The following is a 21,387-nucleotide window of genomic DNA, read 5'->3' on the forward strand; positions in this document are numbered from 1 at the left end:
GGGAAAACTTTGCAGCTGGATGTTGATGCAGCATCATTGTAATATTTTCTTCCTTTTCACTTTTGTGCTTGGTCTCTGGTTCTACTTCAGGAAAAATTAAAGGAAGTGACTGAGACAATGGAAGAGGAGAATGAAAAATTGATGGAAAAATTAAAACGGAAGCATGAAAGGTAAGGCTTGAACATCTGTGACAATGTACACCACTAATTTTGCAATGCAAGTAGTAATTATGGATGTCATATGGCTATACCACTTTCTTGGCACTTAAAATTTCACTCAACGCTGACCTGTTCGTAGTCATTTTTTAAAATATCCCCTGACTGTTTAATCTGTGAACCTTAGGGTAGGTAACTTGGTAGGTTGACCTAGCTCTATTGGTTAGACTTGATGCTCAGTTGCTTGAAAGTTTAGCTTTATGCACAATGAAAGTGTAGTAGTGCATTCAGAATACAATATCGAATGTAACAGAGGTGCTTTCTTAGATCTCGAAATAAATGAGGAAAAAGGTACACATTGTCTTATGTTTGTGCACACTTTTGAATACCGTTGCATGTTTGTGGAAGATGTAGAATTTTGGTAGGCGTTGTATTTGGGGCCCAAAAACTTTTAAAAATACCTTGTCAATTGAGATGAAACCGGCCTTGTTTATGTACACTTGGTTGTAGATTTCAAATATGCAATTATTTTCTTATTATTATATCTAGTTTTCAAAATACGTATCAGATATTTAATATGCTTTTTTGAAAGCAGGATATTCCCAAAACTGAGAGAGCTACAAAGTAAATAAGTTCATCAGAATCTCTCAAAATCGTACAGTGGTTTTGGGACATTAAATCCCAATAATTGTTATCATCAGAATGACTTGGGATAAGAACTGAATACAAGAAAACTAGAATGGTTGTTCTGAACCCATTTGAACAAAAGTTATGATAACATTCACGAAATAGTCTGCATCACGTTGGGAGATCAGTGGGGAATGCTGAACATACCATAGCTTTTGTTCTAATGAGTTTCGAACATCCACTCTTGTATTTTTGCTTACAGTTGTCATTCGAAATTATTCTGTTAAGTTTATTTACTTTGAAGCCTCTTTATAAAAGTCAAATCTACGATGAAAATGCTTTGTTATATTAAAAAATATGTTATAAACATGCATTCTTAACATATTTATGACAAAGCGATTCTTCACCTATTTGGTTATAAACAATAATACATTATATCTGGGTTCGTTATATCGAGGCGTGAGTGTACTTTGGGACTCTCCAAGTGTAGGCAAACTATAGCTCCTAATGTGGCGCATGGAATGAGCAATATGTTAAAAACTTCATATTGTTTTAGGGAAACAACTGCAATTTTGAAATCAGCCCACAAAAACACGCAAACTCAGCAGTTTCATGTTAATCGATGAAGAACTTAAAGAACATGTTTCAGGCAAAACTCTGCCTTTCTTAGCAAAGTTTCTGCGGTCTCCACCTAAGACATAAACACTGTTTTTCTCTCTTTTATCCTAGTTTTCTTCAGATTCAGCAAGAAAAGGACAAAGTGTTTGCAGACAGCAAGTGAGTGTTTCGGCCCAGTTTGGTTTTTTAGTGAGGCTTGCTTGCGAGATAATAGTACTAAGTGAATCGCTGTGCGGCTTGACAGGAAGGCCCTGGAGACAATGCAGGTGACCAAGGATCGTGAGATCCAGCAGTTGAAGGAGATGACTCAGCGCTTGCAGAGCCAGCTCAACAGCGCCCTGGTCTCCCAGCAGGATCACCAGACTGTAAGCACGACGACAATTCAGCAGCTCGAGGAGACGATCACTGAGCTGGAAACAAAAGTGAGTGGTGCATGTCTTGAATTTCCGATATGCCATGCTGGAACACCCAGAACTGATCTGAGAACAGTCAACTGAGGTGTCACCCTTCGCGACACTGGTTCGTGATGAATAATGTCATTGAAGAGTGATTACTCACTGTGTAGCGGCTGTGAAGCCGCTCTGTTAAGCGTGAGGGTGCAGGTTCGGTATCCGATCAGAGTGTTTGCAATTTGATCGGGGCAAAATTCAAAAACAGCTGTGTACTCAGATTTAGGTGCTAATTCAAGTGGTCGAAATTCATGCAGAGTATCCTCTACGATTTGCCTAATAAATCATATCTGTGTTTCATTGCATGTAACCTTGTAATTTCACTTAAGCGAATGATTTTTAACATTTAACCCTTGTTTCCATGCATTTAAGACAGCTCGTCTATTATGACCACTACTCTATGGGCCTGAAAACCACCTAAGCTTATACCTTAACAGATTAGAATATCGAGACTTGGGGCCACAGTCGGGACTGTTGACAGTGATGGTTTGGTGCTTAGAAATATAGTGTAACCAAATTATAACGAAATGTAGCCAAATTATGAGGAAATACTGAAAATGTAAAAAAAATAATGTTAATGTACATTCAATTAACACATGTACTGTGGCTAGTTAGTGCATTCATTCAGAAAGACAGGATTGCATAAAAAAACTGCAAGCAAGGGAAAGAGACTGCACTTGTGCAAATGTGCCACTGTTTATTCACATCATAAGTGAATTACTATATAGGGCACCGAGAGACTCGAAGAAGAGTTACCCCACATTCTACTATTCAATGTTACTGTGTGCTAAATAATCGCAAATATAAACTTGTGATCTGGTCGGCGCAGGAGTTCAGTTATGATGCAGTTTTATTTCGTTCAAGTTAGATGCATAGCAGTGCTCTGAACTCTTTGTTTTGATAATGGCGCTTTTCGGCACAACATTTCACCTGCGAGGCTGCGGAAGTGGCTCTTACGAGTCTTTCATGTGACCATTAGCGGGGAGGACAGGGAAACAGCTTCTCAACTGCTTTAATTTTCTTGCAGTTGAACAATGCCTCCCCAGAACGCCTGCATCAGGCCATTGCCGAGAAGGCTTCCTTGGAGATGCTCCTTCGAGAAACCACCGAGAAGTGCCAGCAGGCCGAGGCACAGGTTGCGAACCTTCTCAAGATGAATGAGGTAACCTCTTTCATTATGGATAGAGATCATTGCATCTTCATCGTGCATTTGAACCCTTTTATAAGAAGCATGTTCCGGGCAGCAATTCTTGTCTTTAATATGAGATGTCTCTTATGAGCAGGGTATCTCGTGTGTGTTTTCTCATCAGCCCATATTTTACTGTAGGTGATCTGAAGCATATTAAACTCAATCGTCTCTTATACCAGTGAGGAGTTTGACTGTAGTTGAGAAGAATTGAAATGTTCATAGCCAATTTATTGTGCAACTTTCAGAACTCGTAGCTGGCAGATAAACAAGTCAGCAGAGAACTAATTTCCTCCCTGGCATGAGGCAGCGCACTTTCTGAGGTGTAAGGATATATTTTTGCCAATAGCACTGTCTTCATTACTGGTACTGTTACAATTTAGCCTTTCATGACTCTCGTTTTTATAAAAACCACTTTTTGTCTGGTGTTGACGACACTTAGTAGAGAATTAAAATGTCTGTCGCAGTAGCACAGTGGCTACAGCACTCGGCTGCTGTCTAGCAGGTCGCTGGTTCGACCCTGGTCATGGGGCTCAAATTTCGACAGGGGTTAAATACTAAATGTCCTTGTATTGTTTCATGTCAGTCCATGTTAGAGAACACCAGATGGTAGAAATTTCCAAACCCCTCCACTATGCCGTGCGTCGTAATAATCATAATGTAATACCCCATATATTATTAGCCCCTGTTATGTCAGACACAGCCTATGCAACTGCTTTGCATGTAATGGCTGCTTTGCTCTGTTGCTGATATGTTAACTGCAATTCTTGAATAGTTTAATGTTGTCATCTGAGAAGATCTAGGGCATGAGTATTCATTCAAACCTCATAACAAAGTTGCATATTACACAAAATTGTTTGTTATATCTGGAAATTTCTTATAAAGGTATATTTCTAACACTACATCAATTACAAGTCTGTTCTTCATTTACTTTGTTATAACCAATATTTCGTTATATATGGCTTCATCATATCGAGGGTTTAGCATATTTTCTGTGTCCCAGTTGCTTAGTTTCTTGACTGACAATGCCTGTGCCATTGCTATGATTGCCTTGCAAAATGTTTGTAGTTCCTTGACTGGAGTGTCGGACAAGTTTTATTTTGTTTCCAGGAGATGGGTTCCAAGATTAATGCCATGCAAAGTACCATCGATGGTTTGGAAGATGCATCGCGAAGCAGTGCCATGGCAGCCTCGGAGGCCAACAAGGTAAGAAAGTTTTTTTTTTTTTGCTTGCAATGAATCTTAAATCTTCTATCTCATAAGAATCTTAAATCTTCTATCTCATAAGAATCTTCTATCTCTTTTGTTCCCATAGACTTGTTCCCATAATCTTCCCATAAACTTGAGAAAAGTGTCTGCTGACAAAATTCAAGCTGATCAATTCAGCCAGTCTACTGTATTTACATAATTGTAGGTCGACCAATTTTGTCTATTTTGACTTCCAAAGTTGGGGGTGTAGACGTAGAGTCGAAAACTAGTTTCAGTTGTGAAGTCTTTCTGAAGATGATCCCTGCGTATTCCCGCGAAGCTAGTTTTTTTGTGCAACTTTGAAACACTGCTGTGAAGCCACCTATTACTTCATTTTTTTTTTTTTTCGAGACATTGTGAATAACTTTTTTTAATGAAACGCGCTCATTCTTTCCGTGCAATTTTAGAGGGGTCGACCAGCATTCGAGTGGTCTTACAATCATTGTAAATACGGTAAATGTGAAGCCATACTTACATTCTTCTATTTGCAGTTGAAGCAATGCAAACTCATGGGGCCTGGCAAGAAGTCATGATTCATCTACCATTGCCCAGTGCTCTGAGGGCTTTCTTACTCTGGCACAGCTAGCCATAGTCTATGTCGGCTTCATTGCTTTCAACAAGTCTAAAAGCACCCGCCGCGGTGGTCTAGTGGCTAAGGTACTCGGCTGCTGACCCGCAGGGCGCGGGTTCGAATCCCGGCTGCGGCGGCTGCATTTCCGATGGAGGCGGAAATGTTGTAGGCCCGTGTGCTCAGATTTGGGTGCACGTTAAAGAACCCCAGGTGGTCTAAATTTCCGGAGCCCTCCACTAGGCGTCTCTCATAATCATATAGTGGTTTTGGGACGTTAAACCCCACATATCAATCAATCAAGTCTAAAAGCACAGTTTCCTTGTAACCTTACACTTTGTACTTAATTTCCAAGTGTTTGATGCAAGATAAGTGTGGTATTTTTTAAGTGCTCGCTAGTAAAAGTTTGAGTATGTGTTATGCCGTGCGCTCAACATCCTGATGTAGAGGTAAGGAAATGGCAGCGTAGTTCGTGTCTGTACAGCAGAGACTGCCATTGCAGTGCCTGAACAACATGCTATCCGCCACAGTGGTACAGTAGTTACAGTGCTTGTCTGCCTACCCAAAGGTCGTCGGTTTGATCCCTGTCTCAGTGTTTGCATTTTTGATAGGAGAAAAAATGCTGGAGGTCCGTGTACTTGGATCTAGGCACACGTTAAGGAACTCCAGGTGCTCGAAATTTCTGGAGCCGTCCACTACGGCGGGCCTTGTAATCATATCATTGTTTTGGCATGTAAAACCCCAGCAATCATTATTAGAAAAACATGATGCGTAACTGAACGGGTTGGCATGTGCGATGTACAGGTGGCTGAAAAACGCAAGGCTCTGGTTGAGGAGATGGGTGCCCACCTGCTCGAAGAGGAGGCCAAACACAGGAAGGCTTTGGAAGAAATGGAACAGGGATTCCAGGAGAAAATCAACCAGCTCAATGCCGCCTTGCTGGAAGAGCAGGTAGGAAAGCTGGCGAAAACATTTTTCTTTGAGCTGCGTGTCTTTAATGCAGCTTTTAGCGTGCAATCAGTACTAACAATGCTTAAAGAAAAAAAGAGGAATGACGCTCTTTTGTATGTGATGATCTTAAAGAAGAACTCTGGTGCTTTTTCGATATTCATCGATTTCAATAAAACTTTGAGCATGTGTCCGTGTTGGTACCATGGGGATATGTGCCAAATTATACAACCGCAAGTCATTTAGTTTTCCAGAAAACAAATTTTAATATTGTTAGCTGATTCTGGAATCACACTTGTAAACGTGGGTCACCCTATGTATGTGACGTAAGGGCGATACCCTTTTTTAAAAAACCCGACCTTTCCAGCAGGCTGATGCAGCACATGCTCTCTTCTATGAGGTGATGACAACGCGAACAGAGTTCAGTTTTCGCAGTTGCATACAGTGTGTTAGTTGTCGTTGACATCTGGTCTTGCAGTATCGAGCAACGAGGCAATCTATTCAGAGCATGTCAAATGCTTCACGCGTCGGCAGGTCAAAATAAAAAAACGATGCTTCTGCGCTCAGACAGTAGCTGCAATCATCGCTGACCTTTTCACTGGTAAGTTCAGATGAGCTGGCACATCTTGACTCCACGTTGGATGACCTCGCGAACTTTATTTTCGCATGTCAAAAGAGGCACGTGAGCTATGTTTACACCCTGGCCAGCCGTGGTGGGGTGTAGCGGATCTCGTGACGTCATTGCTGACGGATTCTTGTGACGTCATACGATACCCACTGTCACAAACGAGCGCTCAGAAAAAGGGTGCGCCGCCGAATTCTCGCGACCAAGCACTAAAGAGACGCCTCAAGGTCAACGATAAAGAAGAAAATAAACATCCAAAGGCTCCCCGGGCGCGCCGACCATCCTCCTTTCATCGGCGGCCGAGCAAGCCCTGGAAGGTTTTCGAGGGAAAGGGGTGTGGCGATGGCGAGTTGCGTCAAGTGTCGCAGACGGCCCTCGAAACGTCTCGCGCTTTCCCCAGCCTTCGCTGCGCATCGCGCTGACGAAACGATGAGAATTTTCTGGAATCCAGCGCGAAAGGTATTTAACCGAGCAGCAGAGATGGGAGATGAGGAGAAGAAGGAATTTCGCGCCAGAGTGCATAGGGTGTTCCGCCGTGTCTGTCGGCGAAGGTTTTGTCCTCAGTGACAAAGCAGGAGAAGAAGGAATGTTGCGCTAGTGTGCGTAGCGTCTTTCCGCCGTGTGGGCGAAGCCTTTTGTCCTCAGTGACAAAGGAGGTAATGAAGAGGATTTCCCCCTGAGGGGTGAAGACTCGTGCTACAAGCAGAAGAGTGTGAGACTACCCCCAGAGAGCGAAGACGCGTCCTGCAATCGCAACGCGTGGGAAGCCGACGTGTTACCGGCGAAGAAGTTTGGTGCTTGGAGAGCGGCCAATTGAAGACGCGAGGTTTCCTGGAAGAGAAACTTCGGGGACAGCGGAACGACAACAGCGCTGGACTTTGAGTGAGTGATTCTCGGAAGAGTATCATTCCGACTTTTATTCCAAGGACTTTGGACTGAATAAGTTTTCGAACTCTTTAGTCTTTAAGTGTCTTGGTTGTTCGATGCATGCGAATGCATTGTAGTGCGTATTGTTGTTTGTGTCCGTTGTTTCAAGTGTGGCTGATTGTACTGTGCAGTACGTTGTTTGATTGGTGACATATCGTATTCAACTAATGTCGAGTGTGCATATTTGTGTATCGTTTTGATCTGCCATAATTGAGAATATAATTTTGTTTTGTTTATCAACTCTCGGCTCTGACTTGTTCTTTGGGCCACAGCCGGCGTCCGCTGGCGCGCCAAATAGGACCGCTTCTAAATTGTCCACGCTTTCGTGGTGCAGTTCGGGAGGCCGGTACTTCGGCCCTTGGAATTAGCCCGGCGATCGCCTCCCTAATTAACGGGACCTGTGACACCCACCATAAATGATGGAGCAGCTCCCTGTTTTGGTTTCTGTATTGACTCGTCGTTTATTGCTTATTTAAAATTATTGACAAGTGCCTGTGCAGAATGAATCACCCTAGCTTTTGCAGGACTATCAATTCTGTTTGAAAACAGAATTATCTCAGCAAGTTAAAAAATTCGCCGTAGTTCCCCTTTAACGCTTGCAGAGTTTTGTGCAATGAATGGTCACTCAGGATGGGGGCCGGAACATTGCAGTGGCCAGCTGGCAGAGAATGGAAGAGTGTAAAAAAAAGCGCAATTTTACTTCTTGATTCTTCGTAACGACGGGCAATCTCAAGCAAAGCCTTATCCTGTGTTAGGATACAGGCGTAACCATAGATGCCACAGTTGCAAGCGTTCATTGTACACTCACACCTCATGATAACAAAGTTGCATCTTACATAAAAATAAGTTTGTTATATCCAGAAATGCGTTATAAAGGTTTATTCCTAACGCTATATCTATTAAAAGACTATTTTTACTTCAATTTGTTACAACCGATATTTGATTATATTCGGATTCGTTATATCAAGTTGGGTGTACAGTCTGTTTCACACTTATGGGAAATCTCAAATTGTCGCATGGTACTTGGTGCGGCCAGCGCTGTACCCACGTGCCGCCATAGTATATGGTATGATTCAACACTACGGCCCTTCAAGTGTCTAAGCATGTGCGAGCTGCTGCCTATATGCGACTGCAGTGCTGGCTGCACCGCGATTTGTGCGTGTAAGTGTGAAACGAACTGTACCTGTGTGCATTGTTGCAGGAACACTCGGCAAGGGCTGCTGAGAATGAGGCAGCCCTGGCGATGTACAAGCGGCTGCTGCCTTCGCTCAAGGAAGAAGTTGTGCAGCTGCGGGCCGAGGCACAGGCACGAGTGGACGAGTTACAGGCGGCCATCGAGACGTCCCGGAAAGAGCTAGAGGAGTGCCGGACCCGCCTGTCACAGGACTACGCCAAGCTCAAGGCACAGCTGGACGATGCGATCAAGGTGAGAACTTGCCCAGTTATGCCTTCTTTTACTGCCACCATTCCTGTTTTGCGTCGATGTAACTAAGTGGTGCTTGTTAGAAAAGACTTCGTTATGTGTTATGAATCTGGTTGCATCACTCTTGAGGTCGTACTTTTGCGAATGAGCTTTGCCGAATTCCGCTAGGCGCCAGAAAAGCTATGAAACTGATAATTGACTACCACATGTTTGTAGCACGAAACCTTAAAGAAATGATTTTCAAGGAATTAAAACTTTCTAAAAAAGTTAATAAAAAGTTGATCCTGGCTCGTGGATCAAAAGGAAACGTACTTGTTTTGGGTTCGATTGCCAGACCAGGGCGACTTTTCCTTCAAGTACGAAGCTTTTGAGAAATCTGTATGCATTTTGTTGCTGCTCTTTGTGGTGAACGGGTGGTTTTCAGTTGTCTCTTTTATGAGTCGTACTTTCGTCCAACTTTCTAATTTTGCTACATTTTGCAGTGTTATCAATTATACAAAATTTTCTTGTCATACTGCGGATATGGCGTCGTCTTCGCTAGTGATTGTAGGTGAAAGCTGCCTAAGAAAAGTGTCACAAGTTGAGTGCAATGCTGCAATGATTACTGTGAAGTGAACAGAGTTACCGCATACGAAAGCAAAGTGATGTCAAGTAATTTTTGAACCATCATGTGCATTTTGAGGGCTGATGTATTTTTGTGAGGCTTTCAAAACACCTGTGTCATTCTCAGTAAGCCTTAAAGAAAACGTGAACCAAAGAAACACAGGGCGGTTTATCGTAGTAAAAGTACCAGGCAAGTTTTGTGGTTGCTAGTTCAGCTCTGCAAATGTATGCAGAGTATGGAAAGTGTGTAAAACACACAAATGTTTAGAATCGCAGAAGGTTGAACTATCTGATATTAATTAACTAATAATTAATAAAATTAATTAAAATATAAAAATGATATTGAGACGAGTAGAAGGAATGGGTGGCTTTGTCTGTGTTGCTAGTTCCTCATATCTTGTGTCATTGTATGCTTACATAGCTCCTCAGTGATGAAAATGTATTTTTTTTAGCTTTTCATATCAGGATCTATTATACTGATAGAAACACTTTAAATAGTGCAGTCATGTCCTATCCTTAAGTCATTTTTTTTTATCTAGTTGCTGAGCGCTTTCGTGAGAACTGCTTGTGAACTTTGGTGTTGCCAGGACCTGACGATACAGCTGGAGATCTCCAACAGCCAGAAGTGTGAGTTTGAGGAAGAAGTGAAGAGGCTGAAGCAGGAAATAAAAGACAGTGTGGAGGAGCGCAAAATTCAAGACAAGAAGGGCCTGTCAATGGTGAGTATGTGGTAGTAACGATGTCCTGTCGTTGTTTGCTCACGTTATCTCTGGGCTTCGATCTCAGGTCAAGGAGCTGAAAAGGCAGCTTCAGACAGAGAGGAAGCGGGCCGACAAGCTTCAAGAAAGGCTGCAGGAAATCCTCAATGATTCTAACCTTGGACGATCTGGTAAGTTTGGCGTTGAGCTTTCGTAGGCGCAACAGGCATCTCTACACCTCACGGGTCCATTAATGAAAAAATGTGGAGTTAGATTGATAGAGTATTAATCTAGAAGCTTGTCATTGTTTCATGTGTGCGAATATGTGACTGTGGCATATGAAGGCGCCCTGAACCACCTTTGGAATCACTTGTCAAATCACCTCTGCTCCCTGTGCGATTCAGACAGTGGTGATATCACACACACCATGCTCTATTGTAGGTAGTGTTGCTTAGATTTTTTTTGTTCACAGACCGGGGTTCTCTAATCTGCTTCTAAATTATAGCGTGTAAGCTTTCTTTTGCATTGTTAGCTCCATCATAGCAGGACCCCTAGCCAGGCGTCAAGCCCGTGCTCTGGTACTCGACAGCACATCTAGGGTTCAGAAGATCAGTAGCTGTGGCGTTTCCCGGGGTATCTGTCAGCCTTCACGAGGGCCATTTTTGTTGGTTGGTTTCTGCTCAGACGACCTGTTCCAGCCAATCAGCTGCGAGGAGCGTCAACGAGGTGACTCGAGTAGCATTGGCTCCTGGAGCTACGTGTCTGCCAACAATGAGAACTCCAAGGACAGCACTAACAATAACAGCAACGGAGCGTTGTCATTGAATGGAGAGCAGGTTGGTTGTACTGTCAAAGCGGAATTCTCTAGCATAACGCTTGTTTGTTAGGTCAAACAAGGTCGCTAATTACACAAGTGTTTTTTAGCTATGGCTGCAGTTTATTGTGCCCTTCTAACTTATGGCACAACTAAGCTCTTGAGGCAAAGCAGGAAAGCTTACACAAGCTTTTCAGAGCTTTTGAGTAGTGTGCAGGTAATGAAAGGCTAACCAGGCATATTTTAGTCATGTACAGGCATGCATGGAGTGGCATTTTTTTTTTCAACATCACCTGCAGGTAGAGCCAATTTTCAGTACTTTGTATGAACAGTAGATTTTGAACCTTAAACCAGCTAGGTGTGCAGAGATTCCTTTAGAATTGTCCGCTTGTGAATTCTTTCAAAATGCCATCTGAAAACGCACTCTAAAGAAGACACCTTTAAAGCTTCAATGAGCTAAAATAGTTTGTTGGCTTTCAAGCAGTTTATATGGCTGAGTTAAGTGCTTCTCTGTTCATGTTAATGAGATGGCAGCACAGATCCATCCAAAGCACTTAGGTACTTGGTACTATAGTCGAGAGGCACTAACAGTGAAGGGAGCACGGAATGAGGAAAACAGTCAAGATAGAAAAATTTTGTGGATTGCTTTGCATAAGGAAAGGGTCACGTAAAAAGACGAGAATAGTGAAATGGGAATAGAGGAATGGAGGCTAGTGAACAAGAGTACGAGGTGGCATGCTTCACTATGACGGCCTATCTTGTGGGTGCGTATATTGCAGATAGCTTAAGCACATTCATTTGTATTTGGCCCTAGGCTCCCCCGCCTCCCAACAAGGCATCCCCCGGACTGCTGGAACAGGAGAACAATGACCTGGTCAGTCGTCTTGCAGCCCTGCAGGAAGAGAAGTGGATCTTGGAGGAGAAGGTTCGTGCATGCTTACACTGCTGCACCTACATCTCAGAGGGTTGGTGTTGAAATCTTAAGGGTGCCCTGCAAAACTTCTCCAAGTATACCTCAGATAGCTTCGTTGAAAGAGCTTATTGTCTCGTCAATCGACTGTCACAAACATTTTTAGGGTTCGTTTAGTACGAGCGGAGTTAAGGGGATTTTTTGCTTGCTTCAAATGCTTTCTCCCTTCTTTTGTACTAAGCTATGTTGGCAGGGAGGTTATGAGGGAGCAGGAAGATGCGTCCCTTTGTCAGATTGGGTAATGACCTTGAGCACCTTCTTTTCATTTTTTCTTCAAATGCACATCTTTCTTTCAATTATAGCTTGTCCGCACATCATGGCGGACATGTTAACTTCGCAGCTCACGATGCTCAAATTGGCCAATAATGTAGTTGTGAATTTCAGACCACGTGTTGTGCTATAATGTTCAGCTGACGTATTCTGAAGAGCCTCGACCATAGATCAACAGTATTTTCTGATCATGCTCAAAAACTTTTGCAAAGCCCCTTTAAGGCACAACAGGACAGTGACTTCTGAATTACTGTTAATGATAGAGCCCAGAGGAAACTGCTTGGCGACGTCTTATGCTCCCCCGCGAAAGTGGTGGGTCCATAGCACGGTTCCCCAAACTGATCAGAAAAAGGATTGATTTGATTGATATGTGGGGTTTAATCCCAAAACCATCATACGATTATGAGACACGCCATAGCGGAGGGCTCCGGAAATTTTGACCACCTGGGGCTCTTTAACGTGCACTCAAATCTTAGCACATTTGCCTATAGCATTTTTGCCTTCATCGAAAATGCAGCCACCGCAGCTGGGATTCGATCCCGCAACTAGCGGGTTAGCAGCCGAGTACCTTAGCCAGTAGACCCCCATGGTGGGGCATGTGACCAGAAAGGAGTAAGAGGCAAATGATACTTCGGTGGGAATGGGGATGCGAAGTCTGACTGGCTCAGGCTAGCAGTTATGGTTTCAGCTGGCAGACGATTTATAAATTGGGTTTTGGGAGTGTCTGTCTAAATTGTTAGACCTTATTAGATGCGAAGCAACTTAAGGTCGAGCTCCATCCAGTTTGCGGCATCACCACCCTCACTCCACTTGCGCGTCCTCTCCTCCTCTCTCGCCTCGCAACGCCGATGAAGAAAGTGTCTGCTAACCTAAGCTCACTGCCCCCTCTTCTCTGGCATTTCTCCCTGAAGTGTTTACACCCCCATTGTGCATACGTATCCCCTCTCCTCTCCTATGCCCCCTTCCTTTTTCACCTGCTAGCTAGTTCCTTGATCTAAAAAAACGACTGCTTGCACTGCACAACGGTTGACTGGCCACCCTGTATATTTAGGCACTGGATCTTGGCCTTTGAGGTAGTGACGGTTTGAGATTTCTCCTGGGCGTTGTTGACCAATAAAAATTCGCAGTGTGCACATTAAAAGCGGGCAGCGGGTCTCTGTGTCAAATCAGAGTCTTCTATCTCATTGCCCATTAACAGTGATTGGCATGTTCTAGTGAGAAACACTGGTCCATCACTGTGTGCTTTGCGCTTCCCTGGGTTTCTCTCCTGCGCAATGCCGTGATGAGCGCCAGCGTCAACGTCGTTGCCAGTGCAAGCGATAGCGCCCACTGTTTCGCATCTACACATGGTTTTCTTTAGCAGGAGGAAGTGTACTTTTTTGCTCCCTTGCCTTTATGGATTAAGTTCATTCTACTTTTATGTTAACTGTCTGGTATTTTGTTTTCCTGTCAGCACTATTCTACGGCTTTCAGCAGTGCCTCTTTAGGGCTGTGTCCTGGTATAACTATCATTTAAAGCGCACGAAAAAACAGACATAAAGAGAGGACAAGCGCTTAAATCGGAATCGATTCCGATTCCGATTCTGCTGTGTCCTAGTTTGTTGATAAAGCTGACGGGAACCCCATGTAAGCCTGTAGTAGTGCGCTTAGGAATTTTTCCTTCGGCCTTCTTCTAAGTACTACCTCTTCCTCGGTTGCACTCTTCTTCACACTTTTACTCACCTGGGCAATCTTCTGGGCGACCTTTTGAAATGCATTTTGTCTGAAGTTTGTGGGTCAGGAATGTGTAGTTTAATAAGGACTCTCAAGAAGACTTGCAAGGACAGTACAATAAGTGGTGAAAAGGAAAAAAAAAAGTCAAACAGTGTTAAAAAGTGGGAAGAGAGCATCTGTGTAGATTAGAGCTAGCAGTTTGTGTCAAGAAAAATGCAGTAGTACAATAGCATTGTATGTCAGTATGTACACTGTATCGCTTGGTATTGTTAGAAGACAGCAGCAGTGGCCAGGCATATTATCTCGAATCAAAAATGTCCGTTTTTGGCTTATCACACTCCATCTCAAGAGAAGGCATCGGGGCCGTCTGTTCAGATTGATTTGCTGACTGTGCGGTCTTTCAGCCTCAATCTATTAGCAGCTTACCATCTAGTAGTAGCCTACGCTCTGTCGTCCTTCAGGGCTGCTGCCACAGCACAGCGTTCTTGCACAATGCCTACATGCGAGTGACACGTCTCCGTTGGCTCATGCACCTCATAACATTGTATTGCATGCCATCATTGGTCATTTTTTATGGATGTAAGACATCTACTGGCATAAAACGATTGCTGGAAGGTTTTTGCCACCGAAGTAGGTTTTTGTCTATGATCATATTTGTCAATACTATTTCGTAAATGTTGTTTTTCACTGTTCACTTGGATGGTTAAGTATATATAGTTTGTTTTTTTCCAGATAAACCACCTCGAAGTGAGCAATTCCTCCATGGCTGATGACCTGGTCAACAAGACAGCCATCATTCAGTACTACTGCATGGACAGCAAATATGGTGAGGGCAAGCTACATTCTGGGACAACGTCCTGTGGCTATTCAGTGTGAAAGCTGTGGAGAAAAAGTAGCCATGCATATACATTAGTACTGCATGTAATTCAATTATCACTGCATCTTGTTGTTTTTTTACCTTGTCTTTTTTACTTTTTACTCTAGTTAGTTATGTCTAAAAATATATATACAGTATTCAATGAATAAAACATGACATTGCTTTGTTTAGTGTAACTTCTATGAGCACATGCCCATGATAACCGCATTATGTTGAACTAAATATGGCTTCAAAAGCTGGTGTTTGTGTAAAAATTATGCCGCTATGATGCGAACTGCAGACGCTGGAAACCAAGTTATGTTGTTACTTAGTCCTCAATTCCTGCTCTTCAATTGGGGAATATTTTATCATATGTCTACAGAAGTAGCCTAGCTGTGGCGCAACACCACTTTTGGCTTCAGTTTCAGTAGTGCGACCACAGGGCTTTTTCCAAAGACTGGCATTGCAACTGCAACGACAATTTTCAGGAAAGCTGCGATATCTAAAGCAGGTATATAGGCTGCCTGCATTTTTATTTCGCCTACTCTAGGTGGATAAGAGACTATATACCACTCATGTAATATGTCCGTTCTATACGAGTGCTTCGAGTTTCTTGTTGGCTTGTTTCTAGTTAGTTGAATGCGGTAAGGTGTTGCTATCTCTTGGATAGTCCTGAAAATGTGCACGTTGTTGGTGTTATGATGTAGTTAGATATAAACAAGCGCTGGAGCCAGGCTCAAAATTTGATGAAATCGGAGCTGAAAATTGCTGCAGAAAATAATAACGATGTCTGGAGTGTTACATCCCAAAGTCATAAGTGAACGATGCAACCACAGTGGAAAGCTCTGAAACATTGGCCAAATGATTTTTATTAACCTGCAATATAATTTCTGAGTGCATGTCATTTTACCTTCATTAAAATGCAACTGCCATGGCTGTGATCAAAACTTGCATTTTCAAGTCTGCAGCGGAGCATTGTATGCCACTGTACCACCAAGGTGGACACTTTTGGAAAGCTATTGCATTGAGTTATCTCAGGTGTTTTCATGCTTGTATTTGTTCCGTAGTTTAATTCGCAGTTTTTCATTTCATTCAAATAAAGTTTCTTCATTCCATTCCGTTCAATCGCAGAAACTCGTTTCACTGACACACGCACACTCACACACACAAAAAAAACCTCAAATATTTAGACTATTTAAATATTAGAATGAATATTACTATACCTGAATTTGTCTTGGTTAGAATTTATATTGTAGAAATTTTTAAAGTATTTGAAAGGAACGAATAAAGCGTATATTAAGCTGCATATAAGTTTTGTAAAGGTGGTTTCACTGCAGTAGAAGAGTGCCAAGCTGTGGAAAAACTTATCTAAATGCATGTGAAAGGGGCTCTGAAACACTTTTTTGAATAACCATGGAATGAATTCACTGGAAGAGCTTATTGCCTCACAAATTTAATGCCACAAAAGTTTTAAGAATCCGTCCAATGCGAGTGGAGTTACAAAGGTTTGTCGCATGCTGCAATTGCGTTATCTTTTCTCTCGTCCCAACGAAAGCCCTGGAACCTAAGGAGGGAGGGGTCGCAGGGCTATAGAAAAAGGTCATGCACGCCACGTGAGCACTTAAGCACTTTTTTTTTTTTCTTCGAATGCACAACTTTTTTAGTGAGATCCTGCACGCACGCATGGACGAGTAGCAGCCTGCTGCGGTGATCTCTGTAATGAGCGAGCGTGCCATGTTCGAATCAGGCAATGGCTGACAGATTGGCTTGCTACGTGTGATTTTTGGGTATATTGCGTGATTTGTCGAGAAAAAAAAAAGCAATTTTTAGCTGGCTTTCATAAATTATTGTGAATTCCAGCCCGCTTGCTGCGCTATAATATTTGGCTTGCATGTTGTCGGGAGCCTCTACTACCGATCGGCAGCGTTTTTTGACCATGCTCAAAAAGTGTTGCAGGGCCCCATTAATTTGGATGTGATCCACTGTAAAGGGGGTTTCCCGGTAGTGAAAAAGTGCCAAACCACGAATACATATACCCCCTCCCCCCCCCCAAAAAAATGGGAAACAGTTTTGCCATCTCTCGCTTAAGGGAATAATGTGTAGATGCGAAGCAGTGGGCGCTAATGCTTACACTGGTCGTGACGTTGATTGGCACTCATCAAATCAAAGCCAAGTAATGGCGCCCTTGAGTGAATTCCGAACGTGCAATCCAATGCCTACATACGTATATGGGGTGGCCAGTGAATGGTTGTGCAGTGCGAGCAGTATGTTTCTTAATAGCAGACTTTGCCTTCATAGGGCATACGAGGCGCGAGAAGGGTAGGTAGCGACAGTTTTTGGAATGTCTTTCTCGGCTGGCACGAGACGTGAGCATGCGCAGTGGGTGTCTACGGAGGGACAGCGTTACACACGCTAGTCAAAGAACTGCTTCACATCTAAAAGAATTCACACTGTCGCAAAGCCCCACTTCAAGGATAATCGAACACACTAACCTCACATGTATTCATATTTTTTTTTTAAGTTTAAAAGCTTATTACACTGGCTCTCATGATATAAATATAGTAAATTTTACAACGAAACATGTTTTACAGGTTATCACTTACATTCTAACGAAAGTCAAATTCTGCTACTATGTAAACCTGTTTCCAGTTCCTTTCAATAAAAAAAGAGTGTAATTTGCACAGGGCTTGTTTCAATTTTTTAAATATATTGTGTAGGTTAGTTATGTCATGACAAATATGCCCTTTTTTTTTTATAATTTGTGGTGTCTCCTATTTGAATTCCATTCAAAATTATTTGACTAAAATCACTGTTCACTTCTAATTTGCTCAAACCCAAAATTCACTATTCGCACAAGTCTAGAAATATCTCGTCAGCACTCCTTTTAATTTCATAATTAAATCATGTTTCTCTTTGTGCCCATTGTTGCAGAGCCATGCTCGGGCACCCACCACCCTTCCTCCACCGAGAAGCTGACCGTAAAGCGACTAGTGGACTTTATCAAGGACAAAGGAGATGAGAACCTCAAGGAAATCAACCGACGGATGCAGCGAATGCTTGAGGAGACGCTCACCAAAAACATGCACTTGCAAAAGGTGGGTGCGTAATGTGTCACAAAACTGGTATCGGGACTGGTGTAATAAAATGGATCACTGCATTAATTCATGCAGTTCTTCCCTTCCCATAAACTGCAGTTTACAGGTTCCTGCTGCTTCAATGACAACTCTGATTTTGCACGCTTGTGAGTGCTATGAGGCTAGGATAGACTCTTAGCAAGCGGAACAGAATTGTTGCGTAGACCGAACAACCACTCTAGTACGATTGGTCTCCTCCCTGAATACTGAAACACTAGACATCTCTCAGTAAAGGGAGCTCCCGTTTACCGTTTAATGGAAGATATTTTCTTGCTCGCTTTAGGTTTCATTTAACAGAGTCTACTGTATAGAATCTAGGAGCGCAACCACTTGCAGCAACTATGCAACAATGTGGGTTGCATAGCACTGACACCCCCATGTGCTTGGACTTCCATCTGCTATGCGAATGCCTGGGAGTGCTGTGCAGCCATATGAAATCCAGAGAAACCTGCTTGAAAGAGACCCTGCAGTACTTTCCGAGCAACAACTGAATGGCTTCATTAACCCATTTATGCCTAGTGTCCTACACGTAGGATGTTGAAACTTTTCAATGTAACTCGAATGTTTTTTGTGTAAAAATGGTAGCAGCCCCTGAAGTGTGTTTATGATGCCCTGTCCTTGTCACATGCAGGTCTAGCTGATCGCTGGACTACAAATAGCCACGTGCTTGCAGTGGCTAACAAAATGGCTAATTCGCGTGCGTGTAGCCGGGCGCCATACAGTGAAAAAATATATATATAAGTAATATAGAGTCAAATTGTTCGCGATGCTACTGATATTTTTGTCGACTGTTCATCAGTTATTGGATGTGCAGCAACTTTCGTATGACAGTGATAGGCGCTAATGTTTTTTTGTTCATGGTGTGTCAAACATTGGTGTCCTACATATAGGACGGCTCCAAAACCATTGTTCGAAAAAGTTTTTTTTAAATAAAAGCCTTATTTTGTTTTCTGAGGTTGTAGAAGCAGTCATTAGTTTTGTTGATTTTCCTAAATTTGGGCACACCGTATTTACGCGCATAATTTGAACCCTCGCATAATTTGTGCACCCCTAATATTTTGCCAGCTTTACGAAAAAAAAAAAAAATATTTACTCGCATATTTCGCGCTCCCCGACCCGCCAGAGCCAGCTCGCTGGTGCGCGCACCTTTGGAACCCTTTAGATGCTTCAGTCGAGTCAGTGCTGCTCAACAAACAAGCTGCGAGTGCGAAATCCCTTTTACGGAGGACTTCCCCTGAACTACGGTTCCTAGAATACCACACCTGAACACAAACCTGTTGATGGATCGCGGGAACTCCTCGAGCGTCTGCCTCCCCATGTCTCCCAATCTCTGCCACCTTGATAATAAAGGTTTTTAGCAGACGACTTTCTGACGGAGGTGAGCGAAGGCCTGTTGCGCCAACTGTTACCCTCGTTCTCTGCATCCACGCTGCAACGCATGCTTGGTCGATTTCGGAAGTTGTTTCGCCATCCGGCTGACGCGTTTTGTCAGTTCCCTTGCGATGTGCTACAGTAATGATATATGTATACGGCGAAACTGAAACTCGCTGTTGTAAACTTTGCTGAAGAAAATGAGAAGAGTGTCACCGCAAAGCATTTCAAGGGGACGTACTTCATCGTGATAACCAGAGCAATCGGTATGCGACAAAGCAAAAGAGTGCACACTTGCTAATGCAAGTTTGCTGTCGTTGAAGGAGGCCTTTTCAATTATGTGCGGATGCTTAGTAGGTATCGCCGTGTTGTGGGACCTAGTTTTTCCCAGCATTGTCGAAAGAGCTTCAAGAAAATAGGGCGTTCGAATGGAACCGAGGACGATGCACTACGGGAGGGCAGTGGCAACGGCCGCGATGATAATTCCCAATCGGACTTCGCGATCTCTTATTCTTTCTTGACCGCACGTGACCAAATATGACTGGTTAAAGCACGTGCTATTTCTTCGAAAATTAACAACAACACTTCGTTTAGGGGTGCAATTCATTTTATTTTTTTCTAAATGTATTTACTGCACGCATTGGGCTGTGACACAATATTTCGTATGCGCTCGCGATATCATCGTGTAATTTGCACCCCCCCATCTCAGGGCCCCAAATTGTCCAAAAGAAAGGGCGCAAATTATGCGAGTAAATATGGTATATGGGTTAAAGGAGTCTATTACCTCACGAATTGACCACTCCAGAAATTTTTGGAGTCCGTCTAGTACGAGGGAGTTGCAAGATTTGTCACATGCTGTAAATGTTTTCTCTCTTCTCTCGTCTCGACGAGTGCTCTCGAAGTTAAGCAGGGAGGGATGGCATGGACGAAAGAACTTGCATTTCGCTTACTTTCAGTGAGATTGCGAGTGTGCGGGCAGGCGCATAGTGGCGTGCCACAGTGGCGTTAGTAACTATGTAGCTCACGATGCCCTATTCAGCCAGTGAATGTGAATTTGGGTATAAGGCGTGTTCATTTAGATACATGGCGTCATTTGGAATAATTTCTAGCTGACTTTGCAAATGAATTGTAAATTTCGGGCCATGTGCTACACTAAAATCTTTGGTTCACGTGTTCTCGAAAGCATAAATGACCGATTGGCAGCGTTTTCTGACTACATTGAAAAAGTGTTGCAGGGCCCCTTGAATTTGTGTAGCAGCTCCTGAGTGTTACCCTATGTACCTGTTGATTCTGTATTAGGGGTTGCTTGAGCCGCACTGCCGGGAAACCACCCTTTGAGACGTGGTATGGGCTGGAAAATGCGTGTTTCATTTGTTTTATATAATTCAAAGACTTCAAATACTGAAAATGTAGCCAGAGAGACATCCAAAATTATAATTTTCAGTCATGTATACGAAAGCGACGAAAGTGTCAGCGAAACCTAATCATCTTGGCCCAGTGTGCTTGCTTAGGTAATACTACTGGGGCCTTTGATGCAAGCGCGTTTCACGAAATATGGTTGTTTCATACTCTGTCTCTATCGCAGGACTTGGAGGTGATTTCTCAAGAGTTGCACAAACTGAGGCAAGCTGGCGACCTCTCGGGGCCTGCTCTCTGAACTGCTTTTCACGCCTCTGTTTTGACAGGCCATAATCAAAACAGTAATCGTATACATAGTGTGAATGTTTTTTGTAAATAGGCTTTGTAAACTTGTCAGCTCTTGTTACTATAGAACTTTTTTTTTTTGTTAGGGTGAAGAAGTTTGAACACTGTTGGCAAAATCGGGGAAAGTGCTCTGGCAATGACTCGACGTAGCATGTGCAGTTGACGACAACAGTATACTGCGTGTTTCAGAGCCGCCCCTCTTTTGGTGGCAGTGTGGTTTGTGTGTGTTTTTAAATTGAAAATAGGGGGCCTGTATACAGTCTCTAGTACGTTTCTTTTCTGGGCACCTAGAAGCTTACATGATATAAATGTTGTACGCAGTAACCTACAAATGTTCATGGGACACAGACTTCATGACAAGCATAAATGTATGGTTTGCTACAGTGTACCATTTCCGATTTATTGAATATGGGGGTACATTTCGAAAGCCACTACATATTCAAACATCAAAGAGGCTATGCGAACTGATCTATTGGATAG

At 43.0% G+C, this 21,387-nt stretch overlaps 1 protein-coding gene across 1 annotated transcript in view; it reads left to right on the top strand.

Annotated features, from left to right (window-relative positions):
* The window catches only part of LOC119174723 (GRIP1-associated protein 1), a 40,017-nt gene extending 18,885 nt beyond the window's left edge, over nt 1-21,132 (top strand). Inside the window, exons 9-22 of the mRNA XM_037425756.2 lie at nt 91-170; nt 1,512-1,559; nt 1,645-1,822; nt 2,877-3,011; nt 4,146-4,241; nt 5,656-5,802; nt 8,553-8,777; nt 9,965-10,096; nt 10,164-10,266; nt 10,760-10,911; nt 11,704-11,814; nt 14,575-14,668; nt 17,630-17,793; nt 20,789-21,132. Coding sequence (XP_037281653.2) covers nt 91-170; nt 1,512-1,559; nt 1,645-1,822; nt 2,877-3,011; nt 4,146-4,241; nt 5,656-5,802; nt 8,553-8,777; nt 9,965-10,096; nt 10,164-10,266; nt 10,760-10,911; nt 11,704-11,814; nt 14,575-14,668; nt 17,630-17,793; nt 20,789-20,860 — 1,737 coding nt within the window. The 3' untranslated portion in view covers nt 20,861-21,132. The remainder of the gene's footprint in view (nt 1-90; nt 171-1,511; nt 1,560-1,644; nt 1,823-2,876; nt 3,012-4,145; nt 4,242-5,655; nt 5,803-8,552; nt 8,778-9,964; nt 10,097-10,163; nt 10,267-10,759; nt 10,912-11,703; nt 11,815-14,574; nt 14,669-17,629; nt 17,794-20,788) is intronic.
* The last annotated feature ends 255 nt before the right edge of the window (nt 21,133-21,387 follow it).

The sequence above is a fragment of the Rhipicephalus microplus genome, chromosome 5, assembly GCF_043290135.1.
Source record: "Rhipicephalus microplus isolate Deutch F79 chromosome 5, USDA_Rmic, whole genome shotgun sequence".
Taxonomy (NCBI): Eukaryota; Metazoa; Arthropoda; class Arachnida; order Ixodida; family Ixodidae; genus Rhipicephalus; species Rhipicephalus microplus.